A 26,231-nucleotide genomic window follows, 5' to 3' on the forward strand; every position below is an offset into this window, starting at 1 on the left:
AAACATTCCTTGAATACGCAAAATGTTACAAAGGCAAGTGTTCCACCTGTAGTTAACATACTTCCTCAGAAGGCTACAGAAATTTCTAATGTCCACAATGACTCTTACCAATTTTTATAGATGCACCATGGAAGGCATCCTAACTGGACACACAACTTGGTATGGCAACTGTTCTGCACAAGACTGCAAGAAATTACAGAGTTGTAAATGCAGCCTAGTCAGTCGTGCAAACCAGCCTTCTATCGTGACTCCATCAATACATTTACACTGCGGTGGGAAAGCAGCCAAAATAATCAAAGACCCCTGCCATCCTGGTTATAAGCTCTTCCACCTTCTTCCATTGGACAGAAGATGCAAAGGTTTGAAAACAGGTACCAACAGACTCAAGAACAGCTTCTTCCCTGCTTTATCAGACTTTTGAACGAACCTCTTATAAAGAAGTTGATCTTTTTCTGCATTTACTCTGTAGCAGTAACACTGTATTGTGCATTCTGTTTTATCATCCTGATGTACTTATGTACATGATGTGCCGAGATAGCGTGCAAAAAAAATACTTTGCTGGTGGTCATCTTTGAAAATTCAGTAGACTTTGGAATGGTCCCTGCAGACTGGACAAATGCAACCCCTCCTTTCCTTTCTTAATTAATGGAAGAGAGAAAATTGGGAAATCTGGATCCATTAACAGTCAGGCCAAGGGAAATGTTAGCATCTATAATTAAGGGTGCAATAATAGGACAATTTAGAATTGAAGGACAGAGCATTGTCAGAATGGGTTTATGTAAGGGAATCATATTTGACAAACTTGTTGGTGTCTTTTGAGGATCTAAGCAGTATCTCCATCTCAAGTTCTTGAGAACATCCACCTTATCTGTGTTGCAGTTCCCTCATCACGAGGCACATTGGGGTAGCTCAAAAATGGCCAAAGCTGTGTCAGTCTAAGTGCAGGCAGTGTGCTGGAAACAGACAGCATCACAGCCAAGGGCAATTTCACATTCACCCAACGAGTGTGCATTTCCAGCAGGAGTCACTCAAACAGTTACTAACAGTGCCAATCTCGGCCGAATGTTTGTTCTCTGCCAGGGAGAACGAGATTGGCTTGTAGCACCAGCACCTTTCGTTCAGGTCAAGATCTTCTTGCTCCGATTTACAACCTAGCTTTTTTTTTCGTTTAAACATTAAAACTGGTGAAGATGGCTAAAAATAAAAGAAGGGCACTGCCCAATTTTACAGCCTTTTGATGGGGAAGTCAATTTGGTTGTTTTTTAAACAGCCAGTGTCTCATTCCCCTCAGAATTAATCAGCTTCTGGGTGAAAATTTATGGCTGGTCTTTGCTCTGCTTTGTCGACCACTGAACCAGCGAAAAAGAGAAGCTGTTTTACATTAATTCCACGCTTCTACTTTGTGAGATGCCATCGCCAAATTATCTATTGGCAGGGCCATGATCAAAGGAGGGCAAAAAACAAAGAGCCAGTGCAGTGCAGAGAGAAAGTAACTACTAGCAGGCCCCTAGATTTTAAAAAAACAACTGCTTTCTCAGTAAAGAAACAATGAGACATTCAAACTGAAGTGTCACTGCCTTTATCCATCCACTTGATGAAAAGGTTCAACACTTGACTGCCACTATCCCACAACGTGAGCCTCCCCTGGCATAATATCCCAGTGGGTTGTCTCTCTTTTGGTCATTTTTCATCAGCTTCATAACAAGCCCCACCCCCTCTCCCCAAATTCCATGGACAGTTTGAAGTGGGGGTGGGGGGCAATACCTGACCACTGTTCTTCAAAAGTTGAGAAGCTTTGTCTTTTCATTGAGATGCCTTTTTGTGAGTTGTATTCTTACTATCCCCCTTTCAGTTTCATGTGCTCTCTCTCTCTCTCTCTCTCTCTCTCTCTCTCTCCCCCCCCCTCTTCAACTACGTCTTTACTGTTCGCCCTCTTCCATCAATGTGACCCTGATATGCTTAAAAACTTCCACTTCTCCACCCATTGTTCCTTACCATCATTAAGAAAGATATTTTGCACTTAAAATGACCTCAGGACACCCCAAATTACCTTGAAGCCAATCAATTATCTTCAAAGTGACCCTATGATAATGTAGGAAACACAGCAGCAAATTGCACACAGCAAGGTTCCACAAACATTCCACAGGGTTCTCCAGTATAATCAAATTATCTGATTTTACCTCTGTTGCCTGTGGGAAACATATTGACCAGGACAGCTGGGAGGGCTTCTCTGCTCTTCTTCAAATTGTGAAACAGAATCTTTTACATCTCCTGGAGAAGGCACGTTTAATATTTCATTTGATTGGTCTTTCATCATACATCTTTGTACTTTTTCAGTCCAAATACAGTCTGTAGCAGAATAAATCAAGATATCTCTAAACCAGCCACTACATCTACAAGATGGCCACTCCTGGTGAGACAGCGATGTGGATGCACCTGGTTTCTGCACACTCTCTTATGACAGTGTTATAGTGAAAAAAGATGGCAGCTTCCAGGATTTCCAAAGTGTCCCACCATATCCCACTGGCTGATCAGCACCTCTCTACCAACTACTATGATGTAAAAGCATCTCCCTGATGTCTACAGGACTTTGCTAACTCAGGCAAAAAATATTGCCCGAAAACAGTCCATGCAATCCAAAATAATTTAACGTGAGAAATGTTTGGTAAAGCTCTGATAAAGCAGGAAGGCATTGTTTAAATGCAACTCTAATTTTCATTAATCTTCATCCATCTGTAAGTAAGGTGTATAAGATTATAAAGGGGCAAGGGGAAGATGGACAGAAAGCAGGTGTTAAGGTGAAGGGGAGGATGGCTAGAGGATCTTTGGCGAATTTCTACAGTGCATCTTGTAAATAGTACACACTGCCACTTCTGAGCGTCAGTGGTGGAGAGAGTTTGGCACTGATTATCGAGCATCAATCAAGCGAGCAGCTTTGTCCTGGATAGTTTCAAGCTTCTTGAGTGTTCTTAGGACTGCATTCATCCAGGCAAGTGGGGAGTATTCCATCACACTCCTGACTTGTGCCTTGTAGATGCTGGACAGGCTTTCAAGAGTCAGGTGGTGAGTAATTGACTGCAGTATTCCTAACCTTTGACCTGCTCTTGTAGCCACTGCGTTTATGTAGTGAGTCCAGCTGAGTTTCTGGTCGATAGTGGGGGATTCATGACATTCAATGATATTACCATCAAAAGGGTGGTGATTAGATTGTCTCTTATTGGTGATGGTCATAGCCTGGCATTTGTGTGGTGCAAATGTTACTTGCCACTTGTCAACCCAAGCCTGGACATTGTTCATTTCTTGTTGCAATTGGACACAGACTGCTTCAGGTGTCTGTGGAATTGAGAATGGTGCTGAACACTGTGCAGTCAGTCATCAGCAAACACCCCTCTTTGAATATAGAACAATACAGCGCAGAACGGGCCCTTCAGCTCTCGATGTTGCGCTGACCTGTGAACTAATCTAAGCCCATCCCCCTTCACTATCCCATTTGGACCTTATGATGGAGGGAAGGTCATTGATGAAGCAGCAGAAGGTGGTTGGGCCTAGGATGCTACCTTGAAGGGCTCCTGCAGAGATGTCCTGGAGCTGAGATGACTGACCTCCAACAACCATGACCATCTTCTTTTGTGTCAGGTGTGACTCTAATCACTGGAGAGCTTGTCCCCAAAGCAAAACTGGAATCAGTGGGTAGAGTGTGCTGGTGTCAAGGGCTGTCACTCTCACCTCACCTCTGGAATTCAGTTCTTTTGTCCATGTTTGAAATAAGGCTATAACAAGGTCAGAAGCTGACTGACTCTGGCAGAACCCAAATTGGGTGTCACGGAGCAGGTGCTGCCTGATAGTATTATTGAAGACACCTTCCATCACTTTACCGACTATCAAGAGTAGGCTGATGGGGTGGTAGGTGACAGGCTGGGTTGGGTTTGTCCTGCTTTATGTACAGGAGACACTTGCAATTTTCCACATTGTCAGGAAGATGCCAGTGTTGTAACTGTACTGGAACAGCTAGGCTAGGGGAATGCAAGTCTTCAGTAGTATTGCCAGAATGTTGTCATGGCCTGTAGCCTTTGCAGTATCCAGTGCCTCCAACCATTCCTTGATATCACATGGGGTGAATCAAACTGGCTGAAGACTGGTATTTGTAATGCCAGGGACCACTGGAGGAGGCTGAGGTGGATCATCGACTTGGCACTTCTGAAGCTTCAACCTTATCTTTTGCACTAATGTGCTGGGCTCTTCCATCATGGAGAATGGGAATATTTGTGCAGCCGCCTCCTTCAGTAAGTTGTTAAATCACCCACCACCATTCATGACTGGATGTGGCAGTACAGCACAGCTTAGATCGGATCTGTTAGCTGCAGGATCGCTTAGCTCTATCACTTGCTGCCTAGGCTGTACAAAAATAACTTATTCTATAGTGTATGATTCAATGAGCATAGAGTCAGGAAATAATGGGCTAGTGTTAATCAGGTTTCAAGAAAAATCAACAGCTGTATTACATTTTTCATTAATTCACAGGATCCAAGAGTCCTAGCATTCAGTGCCTATCCTGATTTGGCCTTGAGAAAATTCTGATGAGCTGTCTTCTTGAACCACTATAATCTGTGAGAATTATAATTTCCTGTAGCCTTTCAGTTACTAGTCCAGATTTATACGTGGTTCCAGTTCTACATTGATAAGATTGACCCTTAATAGTCTTTGTATTGCCCTGGGATGTCCCTCAATTTTACCAAACAAATACCAGTGATTCAAGAATGTGGCTCACCACAACCTTCTCAAGACAAACAAGGTATTGAAATAAATGTCTACATCCAGATGGTGATGCCTGCACCAGTACAAACATCTCTAAATTTTCATTGATGATCACTAGTCTAGCATTACCCACAATCCTTTCCTATTCTGCCAAAGTCTCACTGGGTTCATGCATCATATTCGGTCTATCGGAGTCAGAGAGACCAGAGAAGTTCTAGATTTGAGCCCTGCTCTAGTCCCCCTTAACCATAAGCTGCTGGGGCAGCTATTGAGATGCTAAAATTAGACTACGTATTTTAAGAAAAAAAAAAGGTTCACAGCTATTCAATCTTTACCCACAAAAAAAAGTGGAGCTATCAAGAGGAATGCCAACTCCTTGGAATTCAGCTCAAAGACACTCCCTGAAATGAAGCAGAGCACCACAACACGGAGAAGTTGAAGCTTAGTTATTTTTAAAAGGAAAATGGTTAAGTATTTGAGGCAGAAAGGATTACATTCAAATGTAGATGGGGCAAGGTGAATAGGAAAGGCTTAGAGGGATATGGGCCAGGAATAGGCAGGTGGGACTAGTCTAGTTTGGGTTTACGTTCACCATGGGCTGGTTGGACCAAGGGGTCTGATTCAGTGCTCTGAGTCTATGAAGGTGGTAGGTAGGATCTTTTATGACGCACATACTAACAAAAACCAGCTGGAGCAAAAATACTAACTTCTATGGTAAAATGTAAGAAACGATTCTGGAAACATACAGAAGCCAAACAAGGAGAAAGTGATTACAATGTTTCTGAGTAGGTCTTTCATCAAAACTCAGAATTGCACCAGAGACGCTAACCTATTTTCTTTTCAACAACTGAGCTCCCTACTAGACATTTCCACAAGTTTGATGTTATTTCAAAATTTCTGTTCCATCACAAAGAATTGTTTCTGGCAGAGAAATTATTTGGCCCACTGTGTCTGTACCTTTTACTCAGTCATTCTCCTGAATTTTCTCCATAATCCTGCACCTTTTTTCCTTTTCTAATAACAGTCTAGCCCCTTTTGAATACAATCGATTAAACCTGCTCTACTGTACTTGAAGGCAATGAATACTAGGCTCTGACCATTTGCTATGTGAAAAAGCTATTTTTCTCAAATCACTTCTATTTCTTTTGCCAATTTTCTAAATATCTCTTCTGTCCAGGCCTCCCAAGAGTTTGAATAATTTGATCAGATCTCCCCTTAGCCTCTTCCTTTACAATGAAAACAGTTCCAACTTCTCTAATTTATCTTCATTACTAAAGTCCACATCCCTGGAGACATTCTCGTGAGCCTCTTTTTACCCCTCCAATACCCTCAAGACCATTCTTCCTAAAATGTGAAGCCCAAAACTGGATACAATACTGAGGCCAAACTAGTGTCTTAAAAAGTTCAACATAATCTCTTTGTTATTAATAAAGCTGGCTTTATTAAATATTCTCTCAGTCTGTCCTATTAGCTTCAATGATATGCATTCACTCTCAGGCTCTTCTCCTGTAGCCCCTTTAGAATTGTGCTCTTATCTTATATGCTCTCTCTGTTGTCTTCCTACTAAACCAAATCACTTTACATTTTTCTGCATTGAACTTCATCTGCCATGTGCCTGATCATCCACCAACTTGCCCATGTCCTTTTGAAGTCTGCACTTCACGGCTTATACACTTGTAGTTTCTTATCACCTACAAATTCTGAGATTGTGCCCTGCAAAACAAAGGTCTAAATCATTAATATAGATCAGGAAAAGCAAGGGTCCCGACACTAATTTCAGGGGAACTCCAAAACAAACCTTCATTCAACTTAAACAACTTCCATTAACCACTACTGGTCAATTAACAAATTCTATACCAATGGTGATACTGTCCCTTTGATTCTACATACTATTACAATGCTCACAATTCTGAGGAGCAATATCAAACACCTTCTGGAAGTACATTTACACCACAACAACTGGACTGCCCTTATCAACATTGTTAACCCTTTTTAAAAAAACTTCAAGTAAGTTAAACATGAATTGCCCTTTTGAATCCATGCGGGTTTAACTGAATTGACCCAATTTGTATGGAATTATTTTTCCAGAAGTTTTTCCACTGCCAAAGACAAACTGGCTGACTGACTGTCCTATAGTTGCTGGGCTTACAAGCATTTTGAACGAAGGAATAATTTTCACAATTCTTCAGTTGTCTGGCAGCATCCGGTTTAAGTATGGCTGAACAATGAGGGCCAGTGCTTCTGCAATTTCCACTCTCACTTCTCTCAGTATTTCATGAATGCATCACATCCATAACAGCAACAAAACAAAAACGAAGTTGCCGGAAAAGCTAAGCAGTTCTGAGGAAGGGTCGTTGGACCCGAAACATTAACTCTGTTTTTTCCTTCACAGATGCTGCCAGACCTGCTGAGCTTTTCCAGCAACTTTGTGTTTGTTTTTGTTCCTGATTTGCAGCATCTGCAGTTCTTTCAGTTTTTATTATGCATCTCATCCAGTCCTGATACCCAGAGAACAGGCAGCCTGTCTAATACCTCTGCGTTATCAACTATAAACGCTTCTAGTTACTAAATTAGCTCTTTTTCTCCATGATCTAGCAGTAGATCATCTTTCTTGGTAAATGTACTTGCAAAATATTCAATTAACACCTCACTGACACCAATTACACACCACCTTTTTGGTGGTAATCAGTCCAATTCGTCCTTTTACCACTTATATACTTATGAGACACTTTGAGATTCCCTTCTGTGTTGGCTGCCAGTTTCTTTTCTTACTCCTGTTTCATTTCTCTTTGCCTTATGACCTCGCCTCTTAATCTTCCATATTCAGCCTGTATCTCAAATGTATTTTCTACCTCATTGCAGTTTTAAGCGCACTATTCATCTCATTTGTATCTCCCTTTCAGCCAAAGAGCTCTGGATTTGTTTGCCTTACATTTTACTTCTGAAAGAACAAGCCTTGACTGTGCTCAGACTCTCTTTTCATTGAAAGTAGCTCGTTCTTCAGCTTCTATTTTTCCTGCCAAATGGTGATTCCAATTTATTCACCCAGACCCATTTCTGCCCCATTGAAGTTGGCTCTTAGTATATTATTTTTATTCAATATCACTCAATGTCCATTTCCATCATCATCAAACCTTATGATAGAATAATCACTGTTCGCAAAATGCTTTCCTACTGACAGTTAATCCTCTTGGCCTACTTTATTCCCAAGTTATCAGTTCTAGCAGTGCCTCCTTTCTCAAATAGACTGGAACATTACTGCTGCTGAAATTTCCCCACATACACTCCTGGAACTCTAGCCTCTTTCTGCACTACTTCCCAGTCTATAGTCAGATAACTAAAGTCCTCCATTATAACCATGTAATCATTTTTTGCATCTTTCTATAATTTTCTGTAAATTTGTTTGACTGTAGCCTTCCCACCAGTTGAAGCATACAGACTAGACCACGCAATACAACTACACCCTTTTATTTGTTTCTGCTGCAAAGTCTCTATCTTCAACACTCCTTAATCAATACCACCACCCCTCCTGGCTCTTCTTCCTCTCCCATCTTCCACATATATCCCACAAATATACTGGAATTCTGCCCAATTCATCAAAGTGTAGTGTATAGATTATCTTCTTCATTAATCACTGGCTCACAGGGAACACCCACTGGATCATCCTGGTACCATTAGATTCAGAAACCTGACAAGTTAACTAATTTGCTACCTCTTCATTGCTGTTTCACATAGTGCAAGAGGGTTTTCACAACTTTATATGAGTACAAGAATAAGCAAGCAATGGCTATTCAGTCCATGCTTCTCGTCCTGGCATAGAGTCTACAATACCAATTCCAGTGCCTAAATGTCTCCAGTGACTCTAGGATGTATATCTTCACTCCCCTACCTGGGGAAAAGCTGATGTCAATATGAAATAGGGGAAAACCTCTCCAATGGTTGGAGTTACACCTAGCATCAAGAAAGACAGTTGTAGCTTTGAAGGTAAATCAGCACAGCCCCAGAACGAATTCCAATAAGACATAAAAGCAGAAAGTAGGTCATTCAGCCAGAGCTCACTCTGCCATTCAATGGAGATAATGAATGATAATTATCAAAACCACTTTTCTGCCTTTTCCCCATAATCCCTGCTTACTTACTAATTAAAAATCTCATCTTTGAATATAGTTATTGACCCCAGTTTCAACAGCCTTTTGCAGTAAAGCATTTCACAGGTTCTCTAACCTCAGAAGAAAGTTCTGCACATTTCTGTCTTAAGTGTGTGGGCTCTTATTCTGGGATTATGCTCTTTAGTTCTGGACTCTCCCACAATGCGAAACAACCTTTCTGTGTATACCTTGTTACGTCCTCTAAGAATCTTCTAGGTTTCAATAAAGTCGCCTTGCATTCTTCTATATTCCAACAGGTGCAGGTTCAAATTGGGGAGGTGGTGCCCTCATGGTATTGTCACTGAACTGTTAATCTGAGACCCAGGTAGCGTTCTGGAGGCCTGGGTTCGAATTCCATCACAACAGATGGTGGATTTGAAATCAACTTTTTTTTAAAAAATCTGGGAATTAAAAATCTAACGATGAGCATGAAACCATTGCCGGCTGTCAGGAAAATCCAACTGGCTCACTAACGTCCTTTAGGGAAGGGAACTGCCATCCTTACCTGGTCTGGGCTCCAGACCCACAGCCATGTGGTTGACTCTTAACTGCCCTCTGGGCAACTACAGGCAGACAATAAATTCTGGCTTAGTCAGCAATACTCATATCCACGAATAATTTTTAAAAAAATCTACTTAACGTCTCCTCATAAGAGGGTCCCTCCATACCTGGCATCAGCATAGTGAACTTCTTTGGACTACTTCCAAAACCAGTTTAACTTTCGTCAAATAAAGGACCCAAAACTATGCACAGTACTCCATTTGTGGTCTGACTAGTGCTTTATATCAATTTAGCAAAACCTCCTTATCTCCTTTCCCTTTAAAATAATGGCCAACATTCATTTGACTTCTCTATTAGCCGCTGACCTTGGATGTTAGTTTTTTTTAATGAATTATGCAAGAACACTCCCAAGTCGTTATGTAGCTTTCTGCAGTCTTTCTCCATGTCAATAATATTCACCTTCTCTGTTTTTCCTGTCAAAGTGCACAACCTGACATTTCCCTACATTTTATTCTAAGAGTCAAGTTTTTGCTCACTCACCTAGCCTGTCAATAAACCCTGTGCAGACACCATGTCACCTTTACCATTTGCTTTCCCACCTAATTTTGTATGATCCACAAACTTGGCGATAGTACATTCATTTTCATCAACCAAGATATTAATACATAATGTAAATAACTGTGGCCTCAGCATTGATCCCTTAGACACACCATGATATTATATGTTGCCATTCCCGAAAATGCTTCCCTTATTCCAAATCTGTCTTCTATTAGTTATGCAGTCCTCTATCCATGCTAATATACCACCGCCAATACCAAGGATTCTTATCTTATTGAGTAGCCTAATGTGTAGTACCTTAACAAGCAAGTACCTTCTGAAAAATTCAAATACATTACATCCACTGCTTTCCCTTTATCTGTCCTGCTGTTACTTCCTCAGAATTCTAGTATATTTGTCAGACATGATTTCCTCTTCATAACCTAAGCTGACTCTGCTTGATCATATATTTTTCTAAACGCTCTGTTATTACATCCTTTATTATGGTTTCTAACATTTTCCCAATAATAGATGTTAAGCTAACTGACTGAATTTCTGAAAATAACTACTTAATGACATCTAACCTCATGTAGCTTATAGACATGACCCTTCGATCTCCCTAATAGATCAATATCGGCAAATTATAATCTTTACATTATTTTACTGATCTGAAACAAAATATCCTTGAAAGCTATACTTTGTTTAAGAATTAAACTCCAGATTTCTACAGCTATTGTGGTAATTAGGGGCCTTAAACTAGGTATTCAAAGAAATGCTGTTGACTGAACATTTACCATTACCTCTATATCAGCCACTATAAGGAGACCAAACCTGATCAGAGTATTCATGATAAGCCTCAAGTTCTCAAACAAAGGTTAGTATATTGTGTTTTTTTTTGTTTTTGTGATATGATCGGCCTGACAATATATTTAAAGAAAATCAACTAGTGCTCAATTTTCCGACTTGTCTTCTACAAAAAAAAAAGTTTGAAAATAAAAAATATTCTGGGGAAATGACAACAGTGGTTTTAAAATATGATAAAATGGTCCTAAGGGGTAGATGCAAATATGTTGTCACTTGAAGTGAAATCAAAAGTAGGAGCCATTAGTATGAGAATCGTTAATAAATCTAACAGGGAAATCAGGAGAAATTTCTTAGACAGATAATGGTGGGATCATGAAATTCATTAGCAAAGAAAATAGTTGAGGCAAAAAACTGAAAATGCATTTCAGGGGAAGCTAGATAAAACCATAAGAGATAAAGCAACGGAAGTATAGGTCAACAGTGCGAGATGAAGTGCGTGTGGAACATAAGCATCACAATGAATCAGTTCGGTAGGATGACCTACATCCGAGGTTTAAATCCCGTGTGACCCATGAAGGAACTAAACAAGTGAATATCAGATAAAGATACAATTGGGTCGCACCCCACCAACCCAGTCAAATGTTCTACACTTACACTCTGTCAAGATCTACACCTGAGCCATAGAGGAAGAATCGTGTCAAGTGAAGTGCCAACTGAATGAGGAGGTAAGAAAACTACCTCAGAACAGTGCAAAATATAAGGTTAAAGCATTCATGGCAGCCTTCTGCCAGAAGTGCCAAGTGGATGATCCATCTCTGTATCCTCTGACGATTGCCTATATTACAGATACCAGTCATCGGCTAATTCAATTCGCTCCATGTCATATCATGAAACAGCTGGAGACACAGGATATTGCAAAGGCTAACGGCCCTGACAACATTCCAGCAATAGTACTGAAAACTTGTGCTACAGAACTTGCCGCTCCCAGAATGCAGCTACGACACTGGCATTTACGTGACAACGCTGAAAAATGACCAGTTATGTTCTGTATATAAAACGCAGGATAAATCCAACCCAGCCAATTACCACGCCATCAGTCTACTCTTGATCATTAAAGTGATGGAAGGTGTCAACAGTGCTATCAAGCAGCACCTGCTCAGCAATAACCTGCTCCGTGACGCCCAGTTTGGGTTCTGCCTGGGCTGCTCAGCTCCTGACTTCAATTCAGCCTTGGTTCAAACATGGATAAAAAGAGGAGTTGAATTCCAGAGGTGAGGCAAGAGTGACAGTCCTTGACAACAAGGCTGCATTTAGCCGAGTGTAGCATCAAGGAGACCTAGCAAAACTGGAATCAATGGGCATTGTGGGGGAGAAAGTTCTCTGCTGGTTGGAGTCATATCTGGCACTTGGGAAGATGGTAATGGTTGTTGGAGATCAGCCGTCTCCGCTCCAGTACATCACTGCAGGAGTTCCTCAAGGTAGTATCCCAGGCTCAGTCACATTCAGCTGCTTCACTAATGACCTTTCCTCCATCGAAGCGGGGATGTCCGCCAATGACTGCACAATGTTCAGCACAATTTGTGACCCCTCAGATACTGAAGTAGTCCACGTTTAAATGTAACAAGGTCTGAACAATAACTAGGCTTGGGCTGACAAGCGGCAAGTAACCTTTGTGTCATACTAATGCCAGGCAATGTCCCTCATGGTGACGGTCAATCTAATCACCACCCCCTTTGGCATTCAGGTGGTATTACCATCACTGAATCCCCCACTAGCATCCTGGGAATTAACACTGACCAGAAACTCAACTGGACTCACCACAGAAACACAGTGGCTACAAAAACAGATCAGAGGCCAGAAAAACTGTGGCTAGTACTTCCTGACTCCCGAAAGCCTGTCCACTATCTACAAAGCACAAGTTAGGAGTGTGATGGAATACTCCCCACTTGCCTGGACGAGTGCAGCTCCAAAAACACTCAAGAAGCTTGACACCATTCAGGACAAAGCAGCCCATTTGATGGGCACTACATCTACAATCATCCACTCCCTTCACGTCTACTCCACTCTAGTAGCAGCAGTGTGTACTGTCTCACGAGATGCACCGCAGAAATTCAGAGAACCATAGACAGCACCTTCCAAACCCATGACCACTTCCAACTAGAAGGCAGATAATATGGGAGCACCACCATCTGCAAGTTCCCCTCCAATATAATCGCTGTTCCTTCACTGTTGCTGGGCCACATTCCTGGAATTCCATCCCTAATTGGCACTGAGGGTCAACCCACAGCAAGCAGACTGCAGCAGTTCACCAAGCAGACTGCAGCAGTTCACCAAGCCTTCTTAAGGGCAACTAGGAACAGGCAATAAATGCTGGCCCAGCCAGGGGCGCACACATCCCACAAATGAATAAAAGTAAAAACACCTTATACAGCACAACTTGGAATGGCTAAAAAGCCTAAATTCCTCGGCCTACGCTAAGGTAGCAACCCTAAGTTTGTACAATTTGGAACAATGGAGCTAACTCTGGAGTTACTGGATTAATGCCAGGAGCTTCATCAAGAAGTCAGTATTTCTGTAAGGAAGGGAGAGAGTAAAATAGCCACAAATTCTGACCACTCACTGTTGCAATGTTTGTGCTGGGGAGGTATACAGTCAAATGGAAAACTTTCCAAAGTTACAGGGCTCAAAAAAAGTGACCGAGATCAAACTTTTGGCTGAAAAGCTGTGGCAACTCAAGCATTAAAAACGATACCTAAACTCCAGTTGCAACACTGCCTGACATATCAAAAACACCCAGGTGATGTTCTGCAGCAACTTCCTGAAGGAACAAATAGGGAAGGAACTAGTAGGTAAGAATGAGATGAAGTGAACGTCGAAAAGACAGGTTTGTAGAGGAAGCGGGAACACAGCAAAGAGTGCAAGCTAGAATATGCTCCTGCCAGTCTTCAGCGCCTTCAGGAGGACAGGAGAGAAAAATCACTCTCACCAGCATCTGTGCCAGAGCCAGGCTTATTGTCCTATTACTCTCAGACTTACACTCAAACAGGCAGACACCTTACATAACAAGACTGCACAGAATTTCAAAAGGCATGCACTAAACAGAAAAGTAAACTAGTAAAAGATCAATCAGTGAGAGTGGTAACAAAAGCGGCCGACCTGTACGATTTGTTTGGAGTGCATTTTCCTTGGAATTAGGGCTGGAACAAAGGGCCATTTTTTAACCTTCGACCCCTCCCTGGCAAAACCTTCAAAACCCTCTAATTTCCCTCTTAACCCGTCACTGGCCCATTGTCTCTGTTGAAAAGCTCCCTCGGCGGCACGCAGCTCTCACCACTGTGAAGTTATCTTTGAACTCTTGCTTTTGTTTATTACTCGGGCAGTTCTTAAAGGAGCAGTGACACACAAGGTTAGCACAGGACCTGTCGAGAAGCTCCAATGTAACCAAGAAATCAGTTTCTCATCAACCTACCCCACTGCTCCCCTGCCCAATCCACTGGCCTGCACACCCTGAATAGCTCCACATTTCTCGACTTTGGTCTGGGGGGGGGGGCACTAAGATACAGTTTCACCACCACTGCCACAACAAAAACGGAAGTTGCTGGAAAAGCTCAGCAGGTCTGGCATCTATGAAGTAAAAAAAATCATTTAACACCTCGGGTCTGGTGACCCTTTCTCAGAACAGGAAAAAACCTTTTATTTACAGTTTCACCACATCCACAATTATCGTTCTAATATATCTATTCTTCACATAGGAGACTACACAGCAAGTCAAGCTATTCAACTGCTTGGGACCACATTCAAGTGCAACACAGCCTCACATTCGCTGTCTAGTGATTAAGAGTAAGATTACTAGTTTATCTATCCCTATTAGCATCTCAAGATATAGAAGGCAATAAAATTGACCCTCCAGCACACCAACAAATGTTGCAATTCCTGTCAGATGAGGTAATACTGTGTTAAGCAAGTTAGGAGGTCATATGTACAACATGACAATAAATATCTACACTCAGCCTAAGTTATGGTGAATGATTCTGTATTTTGGACAGAATAACTCATAAATTGAGTTCCCTCAAAGCACCAGGTAGCATTTTCATATCTTAGGTAGTTTTTGCATAGGAGTTTACAAGGTGAGCACAGAATATTAGAGGATAGAGGAGATGAAGATAATGGAAAATTAATTTGACTTTATTAAAACAAAAGATAAGTCATAGGACAAGGTGCAGATGGATGCCAAGATGGGCAGGTAAAATAACAGAGTTTGGGACTGGCACGGGAGTGAGAGTACCTCAGGGACCAATGGAAAAGGGGGAAAAAAGATTACAAAGTAGGAAAAAGAGAGAGAGTAGGAGGCTGAGTTGGAGAGACAGAAAAAGAAGCAAGAGCAAGAAAGGGGTGGCAGAGGAAGAAAGAAATGGGTGCTGAGTTGACAAGCTCTGAAACAGTGTTATACACCAGCTGATTCCTTAATTTTTTTCTCCCACCCTATTGGCAGAGGGGGACCAATACTAACAAGCTAGCAGCTGTATCAGCCCCGAGGGACCACATCAGACTAACCATGGTTGTGGCAGTTTAGAAGCTAGTGAACTCTGGAAGATGTCATGGCCAGATGTAATTCTGTGGCCATGTGAAAAATATAGTCCCACACTTGCATACAGGGTAAAGAACAGAAGCAGGATCTCAGTCAATTAAAACCTACACTTTAGATTGCAAATGAAATCTGTCAGAAATTCATGTGAGGGCCAATAAGCCTGTTATGATTTAAGTTTTCATTTCGTATTGTTCTCAAATGTCAGGTTATTGGATTTATTCACACAAGAATGGACATGTTCATTGAGAAAAAAAAACTTCTAACCTCCATCTTGACACCATTATCCAGGGAAACTTCAATTAACCCACGCACCACTGTAATGCGGAAAGGTGTCTGTTATCTGACAGGTCTTGCTTTGTTCAGCGCTAATATATCAACCATCATATTGAAGAATTAACGACCTGTTTAATCACTTCTGATACTAGCTTTGCAAGGAAGAGAAGCAAAGCCAGAGTTTAAAAAAAGATCAGAAAGACGTAAAGTGGCGCCGTACCTAATAAAATGGGTGAGTGATTCAAAGCAGCCAGCTGGGTGGCAGCTCACATCAAAAAGATCGCAGTTACCCAATAGTGAATGGCACAAGGAAAAGAACAGGCAGGAAAACAATGGCTAAATATTTTGACAGAGAGAGTGTGGAAGGAATAAAATGTCCAGAGACCAAAGTGTGAAGGGGAGACTGAAGGAGATAGAGACTGAAAAAAAGCCAGTGTGAGAGAGGAGAGTGCAAGCGTAGGGATTAAAATGAAAGAATAATACTAAGTCATGAGAGGTAAAAGGGAAGATTAAAACAGAGAAAACAGGGAAGAGAAAGTGGTTAAAGGTGGGGGGGGGGGGGGAAGAGGAAAGAAAAGGGCTCAAAACTAAATCAATGTCTAAATAATCTAATTTGCCTGTTGGACAGGGGAAACTAGCCAAGGTCTGTGCATGACCTAGGAAAGCACAGGCACACGGACACCGGGAGCGAGCAGTAGGCGCTCGTGTGAACACAGGCAGCAAGGGCAGGCACAGATGAGGACACAGTCACTAGACAAGATAACTATCTGTGTTCCACAATCAGGTCGAGGTTCATTTCTCAGTATTTTGGAGACAGTGGGTTACTGCAGACACGAGCCAGCAGAACAGGTGGTCAGATCAGTGTGTCATGAGAGCCCAGATTTATTGCTGGTAAGCTCGCACTGTTATCTCACCACGCAGACTCTGTTTGGGATACTCCTTAATAGGGCTGACTGAGTGTGTGCATCATTCTTCTTTCACCCACCATTCACCAGACAGGAAGAGAGTAAGTGTCCACTTTACCAACATGTTATTGAGGGCATATATTTTCAATAAAACTATGCCACCCTTTGAATAAAGGCAAGATGCTTTGGTTCAGCCTGAATGGTTACAAAGAGTAAATCTCATGTTTTTTTCTTAAAAAGTTAATTCTTAAAAGGCTGGCAGTGCCAATTTTGGAATGATCTCACATCAAGCAGTATTCCAATGGATGCAAGTTCAGACACTGATTTCTTTCCATTCTGATTTAGAGCTATATCACAATTCTATTGCCATCACTCTATCAAAACCCGAAAACTCCCTATCTAATATTATCTATTATGGGTGCTGAGTTGACATGGGTGTACCCTACCAAACCGATGATGGCTCACCATCATCTTATCAAGGAAAATTAGATACAAACAAAATGCTGGCCTCACAAGAGATGGTAACATCCAATTAACAAATGTGGAAAGATGCTCCTCCTTCAATTTTAGGGTCACTCAAAACTTTCACAGAGTTTCAGAATGCTTCCCAGCCAGAAAGATTTCAAATAAAAGCAAAATACTGCAGATATGGGAATTCTGAAACAGATACAAAATTCCAGAGAAACTATGCGGGTTTGGCAGCATCAATGGAGAGAGAAACAGGGTTTCAAGTCCAGTATGATCCTTCTTCATCACACGGCGAGAACGTAGAAGTTAGGTTTGTTCTCCTTGGAGCAGAAATTAAAGGAGGGATTTTATTTGTATGCTCAATGTTATTAAAGGACTTGATAGATTAGATAGCTAGATAGAAATGCTTTCATTGACAGGAGGGTCAATCCAGAGGTCACAGATTTTAAGATAATAGCTAAAATAAAGAGGGTAGATAGACAATTTTTAATAATGTAGCAAGTTATGATCTGGAATGTGCTGCCTGAAGGAATGGTTGATGCAGATCCAATAGTAACTTTCAAAAGAAAACTGGATATATACTTTAAAAAATAAATATTTCCACTGCTATTGGGACAAAATGAGGACAGTGGGAAAAATTGAATGGTTCTTTCAAAGAAACAGCACATGCATGATGAGTCAAATGGTACTGTGAAGCTGACTTCCGCACACAGTAAGGCTCAGTAACTCTCTCAGCAACCCAAGATATTAGAGCTTCTCTACTACAATCTGTTAAACATTCATTATTTAAAAGGAAACAAGAGGAAAGCTGGGAGTCAAATTTATCTTCAAATGTAGAGGTGAACAATGAGATGAGAATGAATACATTTTGTGTTTCAAGTAGACAGCAAGGGCTAGACATAATTTTCAGGTGGATCAGATCAGAAAGTAGGTGCATGTTTGAAGCACATGCCATAGATTCAATCCACCTCCCACTTTGACATCAAGTATATCTTTCAATATATTACAGACACCTAGGCCTACATTAATAACAAATTACTTGTGTAATATACTGTATTTACAGCAGAATGCTCAGGTCAAAATTAGATACATTGCACACGAACATAACAGAAGTTCTGCTCAGAGTTAAAGTTCAGGCAAAAAATATCAAGTGTAACTTCTGGCAGAACCTGAATTTCAAGTTTAAAAACTTTAAAGATGACATTAAACTACGAAATGTGCTAGTTTTCAATCTTAATTAAGCTATTACTTAGGGCACTAGAAATTTCATTTGCTAAGGAAATAAATGACAGTTCATACATCTTCCGAAAGGATCTTCAACAGTTTGTGGAAACTTAGCACCCAGTATGTCGAATTAAATTTGCGCACATTTATCGACAAATTTGTTATAAATATGGGAATAAACATTTAGAATGGGATACAGTTAGTAGCATAACAGTGACAAAAAGAAAATCACATTGCGCAGGCATGAAGCGCTGTATGTGTGTGTGTCATTGCAAAATTTTTAATAAGACATAGCTATGCCAGGAAACATCCAAAAAAGAAAAATCACTTTCTACTTTGTTCTGGAAAACAAGCACAGCACAGGCCTTCTGCAACAAAACAACAGAGAAATAAAAACTTACCTCAGTGTAGGGTTAATGGCCACCGACCAAACTCGATCTTCTGTCCTTATCTTGTGTAAACATTCTCCTAGCCGATTGGAGCATAGTGACCAAATCTGATTGAGATGAAGTTTATTGTCAGTATTTTTAAATATTTAGCAAATGAAAAATAAGACACCTCTCTCTGCATGTCTAACTTCCACACTTCTTGTCCAACATGTGATGTGCAATACCATCAAAATCACCCGATAATGCTCATTCATGCAGAACAGACAATTAGGAAGCTGTAGCCATGGGACTGTACCCCAAGAGCAGTCACTGCACTTCAAGCAACGCTAAATGAACTGACACCAGAAAACAACGCCTGTGAGAGAGTGCGAGCACATACATGCCAATGTGAATGAGTGAGAGCATGCGAAACAAAAGGCAGAAGAAAAAAGTGTGAGAGAAGAGACAGAAGAAAAGCAAAATACAGATGGTGCTGAAGAAACTCAGTGGGTCTGACAACATCTATGGAGGGAGAATCAGAGTTAACGTTTCAAGTCCAATGTGGCCGTTCGTCAGAATGAAAGAGCCAATTTGGAGGAAATGAAAAACAGGAAAGGGGGAATGAGAAGGTGATACAAAAAGGAACATGTGAGAGAAAGGAGCATGTGACAAACGCCTATAGTTTTTTCCCCTAATTTAATGCTGTGTCCTTCGTAACATGAATCTTCTAGAATATTGGAAGAAAGGATTCATTAAATAATGAAGATTGGGACAGGGTGATACTCTTGGCATAAATATGAATCCAAGTTACTAATTTCATCTTTTTCAGTCCTCAAAGTGTTAAGCTTTAATCTCCAGACCCAGCAATGTCTGCACTGTCACTGTACTGCTTTATTATCCCAAAGACTCAGACCCAAATCACTCTGTATCTGCACATTCTGGCAGCTTCGAGGTCAGTCTGCAGTCTGCTTTGTATCACAATTACATTTCTTGGTTACAGCAGTTAACTAACCTTTCAAGTACAGCTGGGATATTTGCACATCCAAAGAAAAAAACACTAAGCTTTCTTGAAGGCTTATTTATCCCCTGAAGCTTCTGCTATCACAGACAAATGAGGGCCAAGTTCTACCCTTGGTCTATAAATGAGTTTGCTGACCTCATTTGGAGATGTAGGGGGTGCTATGATTCACTCCAACACATTTATTATAGAAGCAAATACATTGATTGGGAAATTAGCTGGTTACAAGTGAAAACAGACAAAAATGCAGTGAACACTTAGTAGGTCATGCAAAACATGGAGGGAGAGAGATTGTAGAGAATGCACACCAACAAAGGAGAGACTGAGCATGAATGAAAGAGCATGTGCATGCGAAAGGTGGATGGGTGGCATGAGCAAAAGTGAGACAGCTCATGCCTCTCTCTCATGTGCTCTCACTCTTTTGCACGTGCAAGGAGAGACAGCACGAGAGAGACAGGAGTGCACAAGAGTAAGTGATCGTGTGACTCTCTCTCGCGGGTGCTGTCTCATTGGCATGCACCCTAACATGCTGTCTGTCTCATCCTGTCACGGTGTCACACTCTCGCAAGGGCAAGAGTGGTGCGAGAGACAGAGAGATCAAAGACAAAATGAAACGACAACACTTCCCTCAGAGGTTGCCTCAATGGCGTAGTGGTCATGTCACTGGATTAATAAACCAGAACCCCAGCCTAATATTCTGGTGATAAGGCAGACAGCAAAATCTGAATTCAGTAAAATCTAGAAATTTAACCTGATGGTAGTTGTGGAACCATTGCTGATTGTTGTAAAAACTCTGCTATTTCACTAGGCAGATGTCCATGATAAGAGCAGTAGGAGTGACCATTGCAGAGTCCTTGTGGGGCCAAAATTTCAGCTTCACATGGAGAATACCTTCCATCATGTTGTGTGGCACAACCAGCATGCTAAATGAAATAGTTTTCAAAACAGATCTAGCAATTTATTACTGGGCATCCAAGAAGCGCTGTGTTGTCTGCCTGGTACCAAGGTTCAGGATATCCCATCAAAGGAACGTGGAAGTAGAAAGAGAAAAAGGTGGTTCTGCTGAGGCAATGTGAGCACCCATCACTTAAATTAACAAGCAGAACCAAAACGTTAGTTAAGTTATCTCTGGATTACTTTCTGAGCCATATTAAATTGGCACAGGGTCAAAGATTTAAAAAGTAAACACGTGGCTTAAAGGCTGGTGAGGGATAAAGGGGTTTGAATTCAGAGGACATTGGAACCAGTAATGGGGAAGTGTTTTGATGGGATGGGCACTCTGAATCGTGCTGGGGCCAGAGTTCTGGCAATTTGCAACAACAGGGCTATGGACAGGGCTTTAAGCTAAATAGTGTAGTGTGGGTTCAGTTGCATGGACAGTTATGGTAAAAGCTAAATGGAGCAGAGGCTCAGAAGAGGTTATTAAAAAGTTTTCAGAACACAAAATGGGACACAGCATATGTAAAGAGTCAGGCACAGCAGGTAAGGGGCCAATGATGAGAAGGTGTGCAGTCAATGCACACTGCGGGGACTGATGGGATTGTATTTAAATGCATACAATATACTAAGCAAGGTAAACGAACTTGTAGTCTATACTGAAATTGACGAGTATGACATTATTGGTATCACATGGCCGCAACTGGATCAGGGCTGGGATCTAAATATCCAAGGATAACGTCCGATCAAAAAGTCAGAGAGATGGACAGAGTGGTGGGGTGGCTTTGATAGTAATAAATAAATTTAAATAGATAGCAAAGAGTGAGAGGGCATAAGGATCCACGTGGGTAGAGTAGAGGAGCTTGGGAGTTATGTACAGGCCTCCTTGCAGTAGTCAGGGTGGAAGGAAGAAAATAAAATAAGATAGAAAAGGTATGTAAGAAAGGTACTACTACAATAGTCATGAGGGTCTTCAACATGCAGGTGGACTGGGTAAAATCAGGGTGATAGCGGATTACAAGAGAGGGATCACGAAATGTCTACAAAATTTTTTTTTGGTGCAGCTTGTGGTACACCCTGCTTTTTAATACTTTTTAATAACCCTGCTAGGTAACAGGCGGTTCTGGATCTGGTGATGTGTGATGAGGCAGACTTGATTAGGGAGCCCTCGGGGACAGTGACCATAATACAATAGAATGCACCCTGCAGTTTGAGAGGGAGGAGCTGGAATCAGATGTAACAATATTACAACCGAGTATAGGTAACTACAAAGACATAGGTAGGAGCTGATCAGAGTTGATCAGAAGGGGAGTCTAGCAGGGAAGGTGGTAGAGCAGCAATGACAGGAGTTTCTGGAGATAATTTGAAAAAGCACAGCAGATATTCATCGCAAGGAAGAAGCAGCACACTAAGGAGATGATGAGGCAACCGTGGCTGACAAAGGAAGACAGTGACAGCATAAAAACGAAATAAAAAGCATTCATTACGGTGACGATAGTGGAAAGCCAGATGACTGGGAAGCCTTTAAAAACCAAAAGAGGTTAATTAAGAAAGCAATAGTTGGGGAGACTGGGGAATTAGGAAGATAAAATGAGAGTACGCTACCTCGTAATATTAAAGAAGGTTGCAAGTGATCTTTCAGATATCTAAAAAAGGTCTAAAAAAAAGCAAAAAGTGGACATTGGACCATTGGAAAATGATGCTGGAGTAAAGAAATGGCAGGGGAGCTGCAGAGGTACTTTGCATCAGTTTTCATAGTGGAAGCCACCAGTACCATACCAAAACTTCAAGAGTCAGGGGGCAGAAGTGAATGTAGCAATCATCCCTAAGGAGAAGGTGCTGGGGAAGCTGAAGTGGTCTGAAGGTGAATAAATCAGCCAGAGCAGACAGACTGTACCCCAGAGTTCTGAAAGACATAGCTGAAGAGATTGCAGAGGCGTCGGTGGTAACAGGAATCACTGGAGTCAGGGAAGGTCCCAGATGACTGGCAAATGACAAACAATAACACCCATGTTTAAGAAAGGAGGGAGGCAGAAGACCAGAAACAATAGGCCAGTTAGCCTGATCTTGGAGGTTGGTAAGATTTTAGAAATCATTAAGGATGAGTGTGTGGAGTATTTGGAAGGGAATGGTAAAATAGGGCTGAGTCAGCACTGCTTCGTCAAGGGGAGATCATGCCGGATAACTGTTAGAATTCTTTGAGGAGGTAGTGAGCAAATTACACACAGGAGATCCAGGAGACATGATCTATTTGGACTTCCAGAAGGCCTTTGACAAGGTGCTGCACAGGAGAGTGCTAAATAAGGTATGAGCCCATATAGTGTTAGGGGAAGGTATTCATAGGAGGATTGGCTGACTGGCAGAAGACAGAGAGACAGGATAAAGGGGTTTTTATCAGGATGGCAGACAGTGACTAGTGGAGTTCTGCATTAACAATCTGGACGAAGGAACCGAGGGCATTTTGTTCAGTTGCAGGTGACAAAGATAGGTGGAGGGTCAGGGTGTGTTGAGGAAATGGGGAGGCTGCAGGACTTGAGACAGGCTAGGAGTGGGCAAAGAAGTGGCAGTTGGAATACAATGTGGAAAATGTGAAAAAATGCATATGATAAGAAGAGGTGAAGGTTATTTTCCAAATGGGCAGAGGCTTTGGAAATCTGAAGCACAAAGCGCATGTGGCATGCCAGAAGCAGCACCAGGTATATCTAAAAAAAAAGAGGTATTCAACCTGGCGAAGCTACAACACAGGACTACTTGTAGGCCAAATGGTGCAAGTAGTATGCAATATAGAGCTAAGCAATTCCACAACCAACTGATCAGATCTAAGGTCAAGATTTCAGGTACATTCATCCTGAATGGTGGTGGATAATTAAACAATGATCATGAGGTTGGGGCTCCACAATCATCCCCATCCTTAATGATGGGAGAGGACACCCATCATGCAAAAAACAAGGCTGAAATATTTGCATCAGTTTTCAGCCAGAAATTCAGAGTAGGTTGTCATTTTGGTCAAAATCAAAACCAAAAAGCACTGCGGTTGCTGCCCACCCACCCTCCTGCATACACCTCCTCCCACCCATGCTCCTGCAAAAATTCCATCCCCTATTCCCAATTCCTCCGCCTCCACCCCCAGGATGAGGCATTCCATTCCCGCACATCCCAGATGTCCACGTTCTTCAACGACCGCAACTCTCCCCCCCCGACAGTGGTCGAGAACGCCCTTGACCGCGTCTCCCGCATTTCCTGCAACACATCCCTCACACCCCGCCCCCGCCACAACCGCCCTAAGAGGATCCCCCTCGTTCTCACACACCACCCCACCAACCTCCCGATACAACGCATCATCCTCCGACACTTCCACCATCTACAATCCGACCCCACCACCCAAGACATTTTTCCATCCCCACCCTTGTCTGCTTTCCAGAGAGACCACTCTCTCCGTGACTCCCTTGTTCGCTCCACACTGCCCTCCAACCCCACCACACCCGGCACCTTCCCCTGCAACTGCAGGAAGTGCTACACTTGCCCCACACCTCCTCCCTCACCCCCATCCCAGGCCCCAAGATGACTTTCCACATTAAGCAGAGGTTCACCTGCACATCTGCCAATGTGGTATACTGTATCCATTGTACCCGGTGTGGCTTCCTCTACATTGGGGAAACCAAGCGGAGGTTTGGGGATCGCTTTGCAGAACACCTCTGCTTGGTTCACAATAAACAACTGCATCTCCCAGTCGCGAACTATTTTAACTGCCCCTCCCATTCTTCAGACGACATGTCCATCATGGGCCTCCTGCACTGCCACAATGATGCCACCCGAAGGTTGCAGGAACAGCAACTCATATTCCGCTTGGGAACCCTGCAGCCCCATGGTATCAATGTGGACTTCACCAGCTTCAAAATCTCCCCTTCCCCCACTGCATCACACACCCAGCCCAGCTCATCCCCTCCCCCCACTGCATCACAAAACCAGCCCAGCCTGTCTCTGCCTCCCTAACCTGTTCTTCCTCTCACCCATCCCTTCCTCCCACCCCAAGCCGCACCTCCATTTCCTACCTACTAACCTCATCCCACCTCCTTGACCTGTCAGTCTTCCCTGGACTGACCTATCCCCTCCCTACTTATACTGTCCTCTCCACCTATCTTCTTTTCTCTCCATCTTCGGTCCACCTCCCCCTCTCTCCCTATTTATTTCAGAACCCTCTCCCCATCCCCCTCTCTGATGAAGGGTCTAGGCCCGAAATGTCAGTTTTTGTGCTCCTGAGATGCTGCTTGGCCTGCTGTGTTCATCCAGTCCACACTTTGTTATCTTGGATTCTCCAGCATCTGCAGTTCCCATTATCTCTGATACAAAAATAAAGCTGCTGGAAAAGCTCAACAGGTCTGGTAGAATCTATGAAAGAAAAAAATCAGAGTTAACGTTTTGGGTTCTGAGGAAGGGTCACCGGACCCAAAACGTTAACTCTTTTTTTCTTCATGAATGCAGCCAAACCTGCCAAGGTTTTCCGGAAACTTCTGTTTTTGTCATTTTGGCCTCCGACCTGAGGATCCATCAGATGCCAGTCTTCAGCCAATTTAGTTAGCCGCATGTAATATATAGTGACGGATGTACAACACGGAAACAGACCCTTCAATTCAACTCATCCATGCTGAACAGATATCCTAGATCAATCTAGTCCCATTTGTCAGCATTTGGTCCATATCCTTCAAAATCCTTCTATACTTATTTAGATGCCTTTAAATGTTGTAACTGCACTAGCCTCCACCACTTTCTCTGGCATTCCATACACGCACCACCCTCTGCCTGAAAAATTTGCCTCTAGGTCTCTTTAAAATCTTTCCCATCTCACTTTAAACCTATACCCTCTAGTTTTGGACTCCCCTACCCTCTGGAAAAAACATTAACTAGTCACCCTATGCATGCTTGTCATGATTTTATAAACATCTAGAAGGTTACCCCTCAGCCTCAGGGAAAGTATCACCAGTTTCTTCAGGCTCTCCTTGTAGCTCAAACCCTCCAACCGTGGCAACATCCTCAAATCTTTTCTGAACCTTTCCAAGTTTCACTTTGCCCTTCCTATAGTAAGACGACCAGAACTGCAGGCAGTATTCCAAAAGTGGCCTAACCACTGTCCTGTACAGCTGCAACATGACGTACTGACTCCTATACTCAGTGTACTGACCAATAAAGGCAAACATTGGAGACTGAAAAAGTGTTTGCTATCTATTTACAACTCCATTTTCAAAGAACTATGAACCTGAGCTCCAATGTCTCAGTTCAGCAATACTCCCCAGCGCCTTACCATTAAGTGTATAAGACCTGCCCTGATCTGCCTTTCCAAAATGCAGCACCTCACATTTTTTCTAAACTAAACTTTATCTGCCACTCCTCAGTCCACTGGCCCATCTGATCAAGATCCTGTTATATTCTGAGGTAAGCTTCTTGGTCATCCACTATACCTCCAACTTTGGTGTCATCTGCAATCTTACCAACCACATCTCCTGTGTTCACATCCAAATAATTTATATAAATGACGAAAACCAGTGGACCCAGTACCAATTCTTGAGGCACACCACTGGTCACAGGCCTTCAATCTGTAAATCAATCCTCGACCACCCTCTGCCTTCTACTTTCAAGCCAGTTCTGTATCCAAATGGCTAGTTCTCCCTGTCTTCCATGAGATCTAACCTTGCTAACCAGTTCACCACG

At 42.3% G+C, this 26,231-nt stretch overlaps 1 protein-coding gene across 3 annotated transcripts in view; it reads right to left on the minus strand.

Moving 5' to 3' along the window:
• The window catches only part of fbxw4 (F-box and WD repeat domain containing 4), a 136,074-nt gene that overhangs the window by 82,158 nt on the left and 27,685 nt on the right, over window positions 1–26,231 (minus strand). For all 3 annotated transcript variants that reach the window (XM_048551139.1, XM_048551140.1, XM_048551138.1), the window contains exon 5: window positions 18,605–18,699. In XM_048551139.1, the coding sequence (XP_048407096.1) occupies window positions 18,605–18,699 (95 nt within the window). The remainder of the gene's footprint in view (window positions 1–18,604; window positions 18,700–26,231) is intronic.

Source organism: Stegostoma tigrinum, chromosome 20 (assembly GCF_030684315.1).
Source record: "Stegostoma tigrinum isolate sSteTig4 chromosome 20, sSteTig4.hap1, whole genome shotgun sequence".
Lineage (NCBI taxonomy): Eukaryota > Metazoa > Chordata > Chondrichthyes > Orectolobiformes > Stegostomatidae > Stegostoma > Stegostoma tigrinum.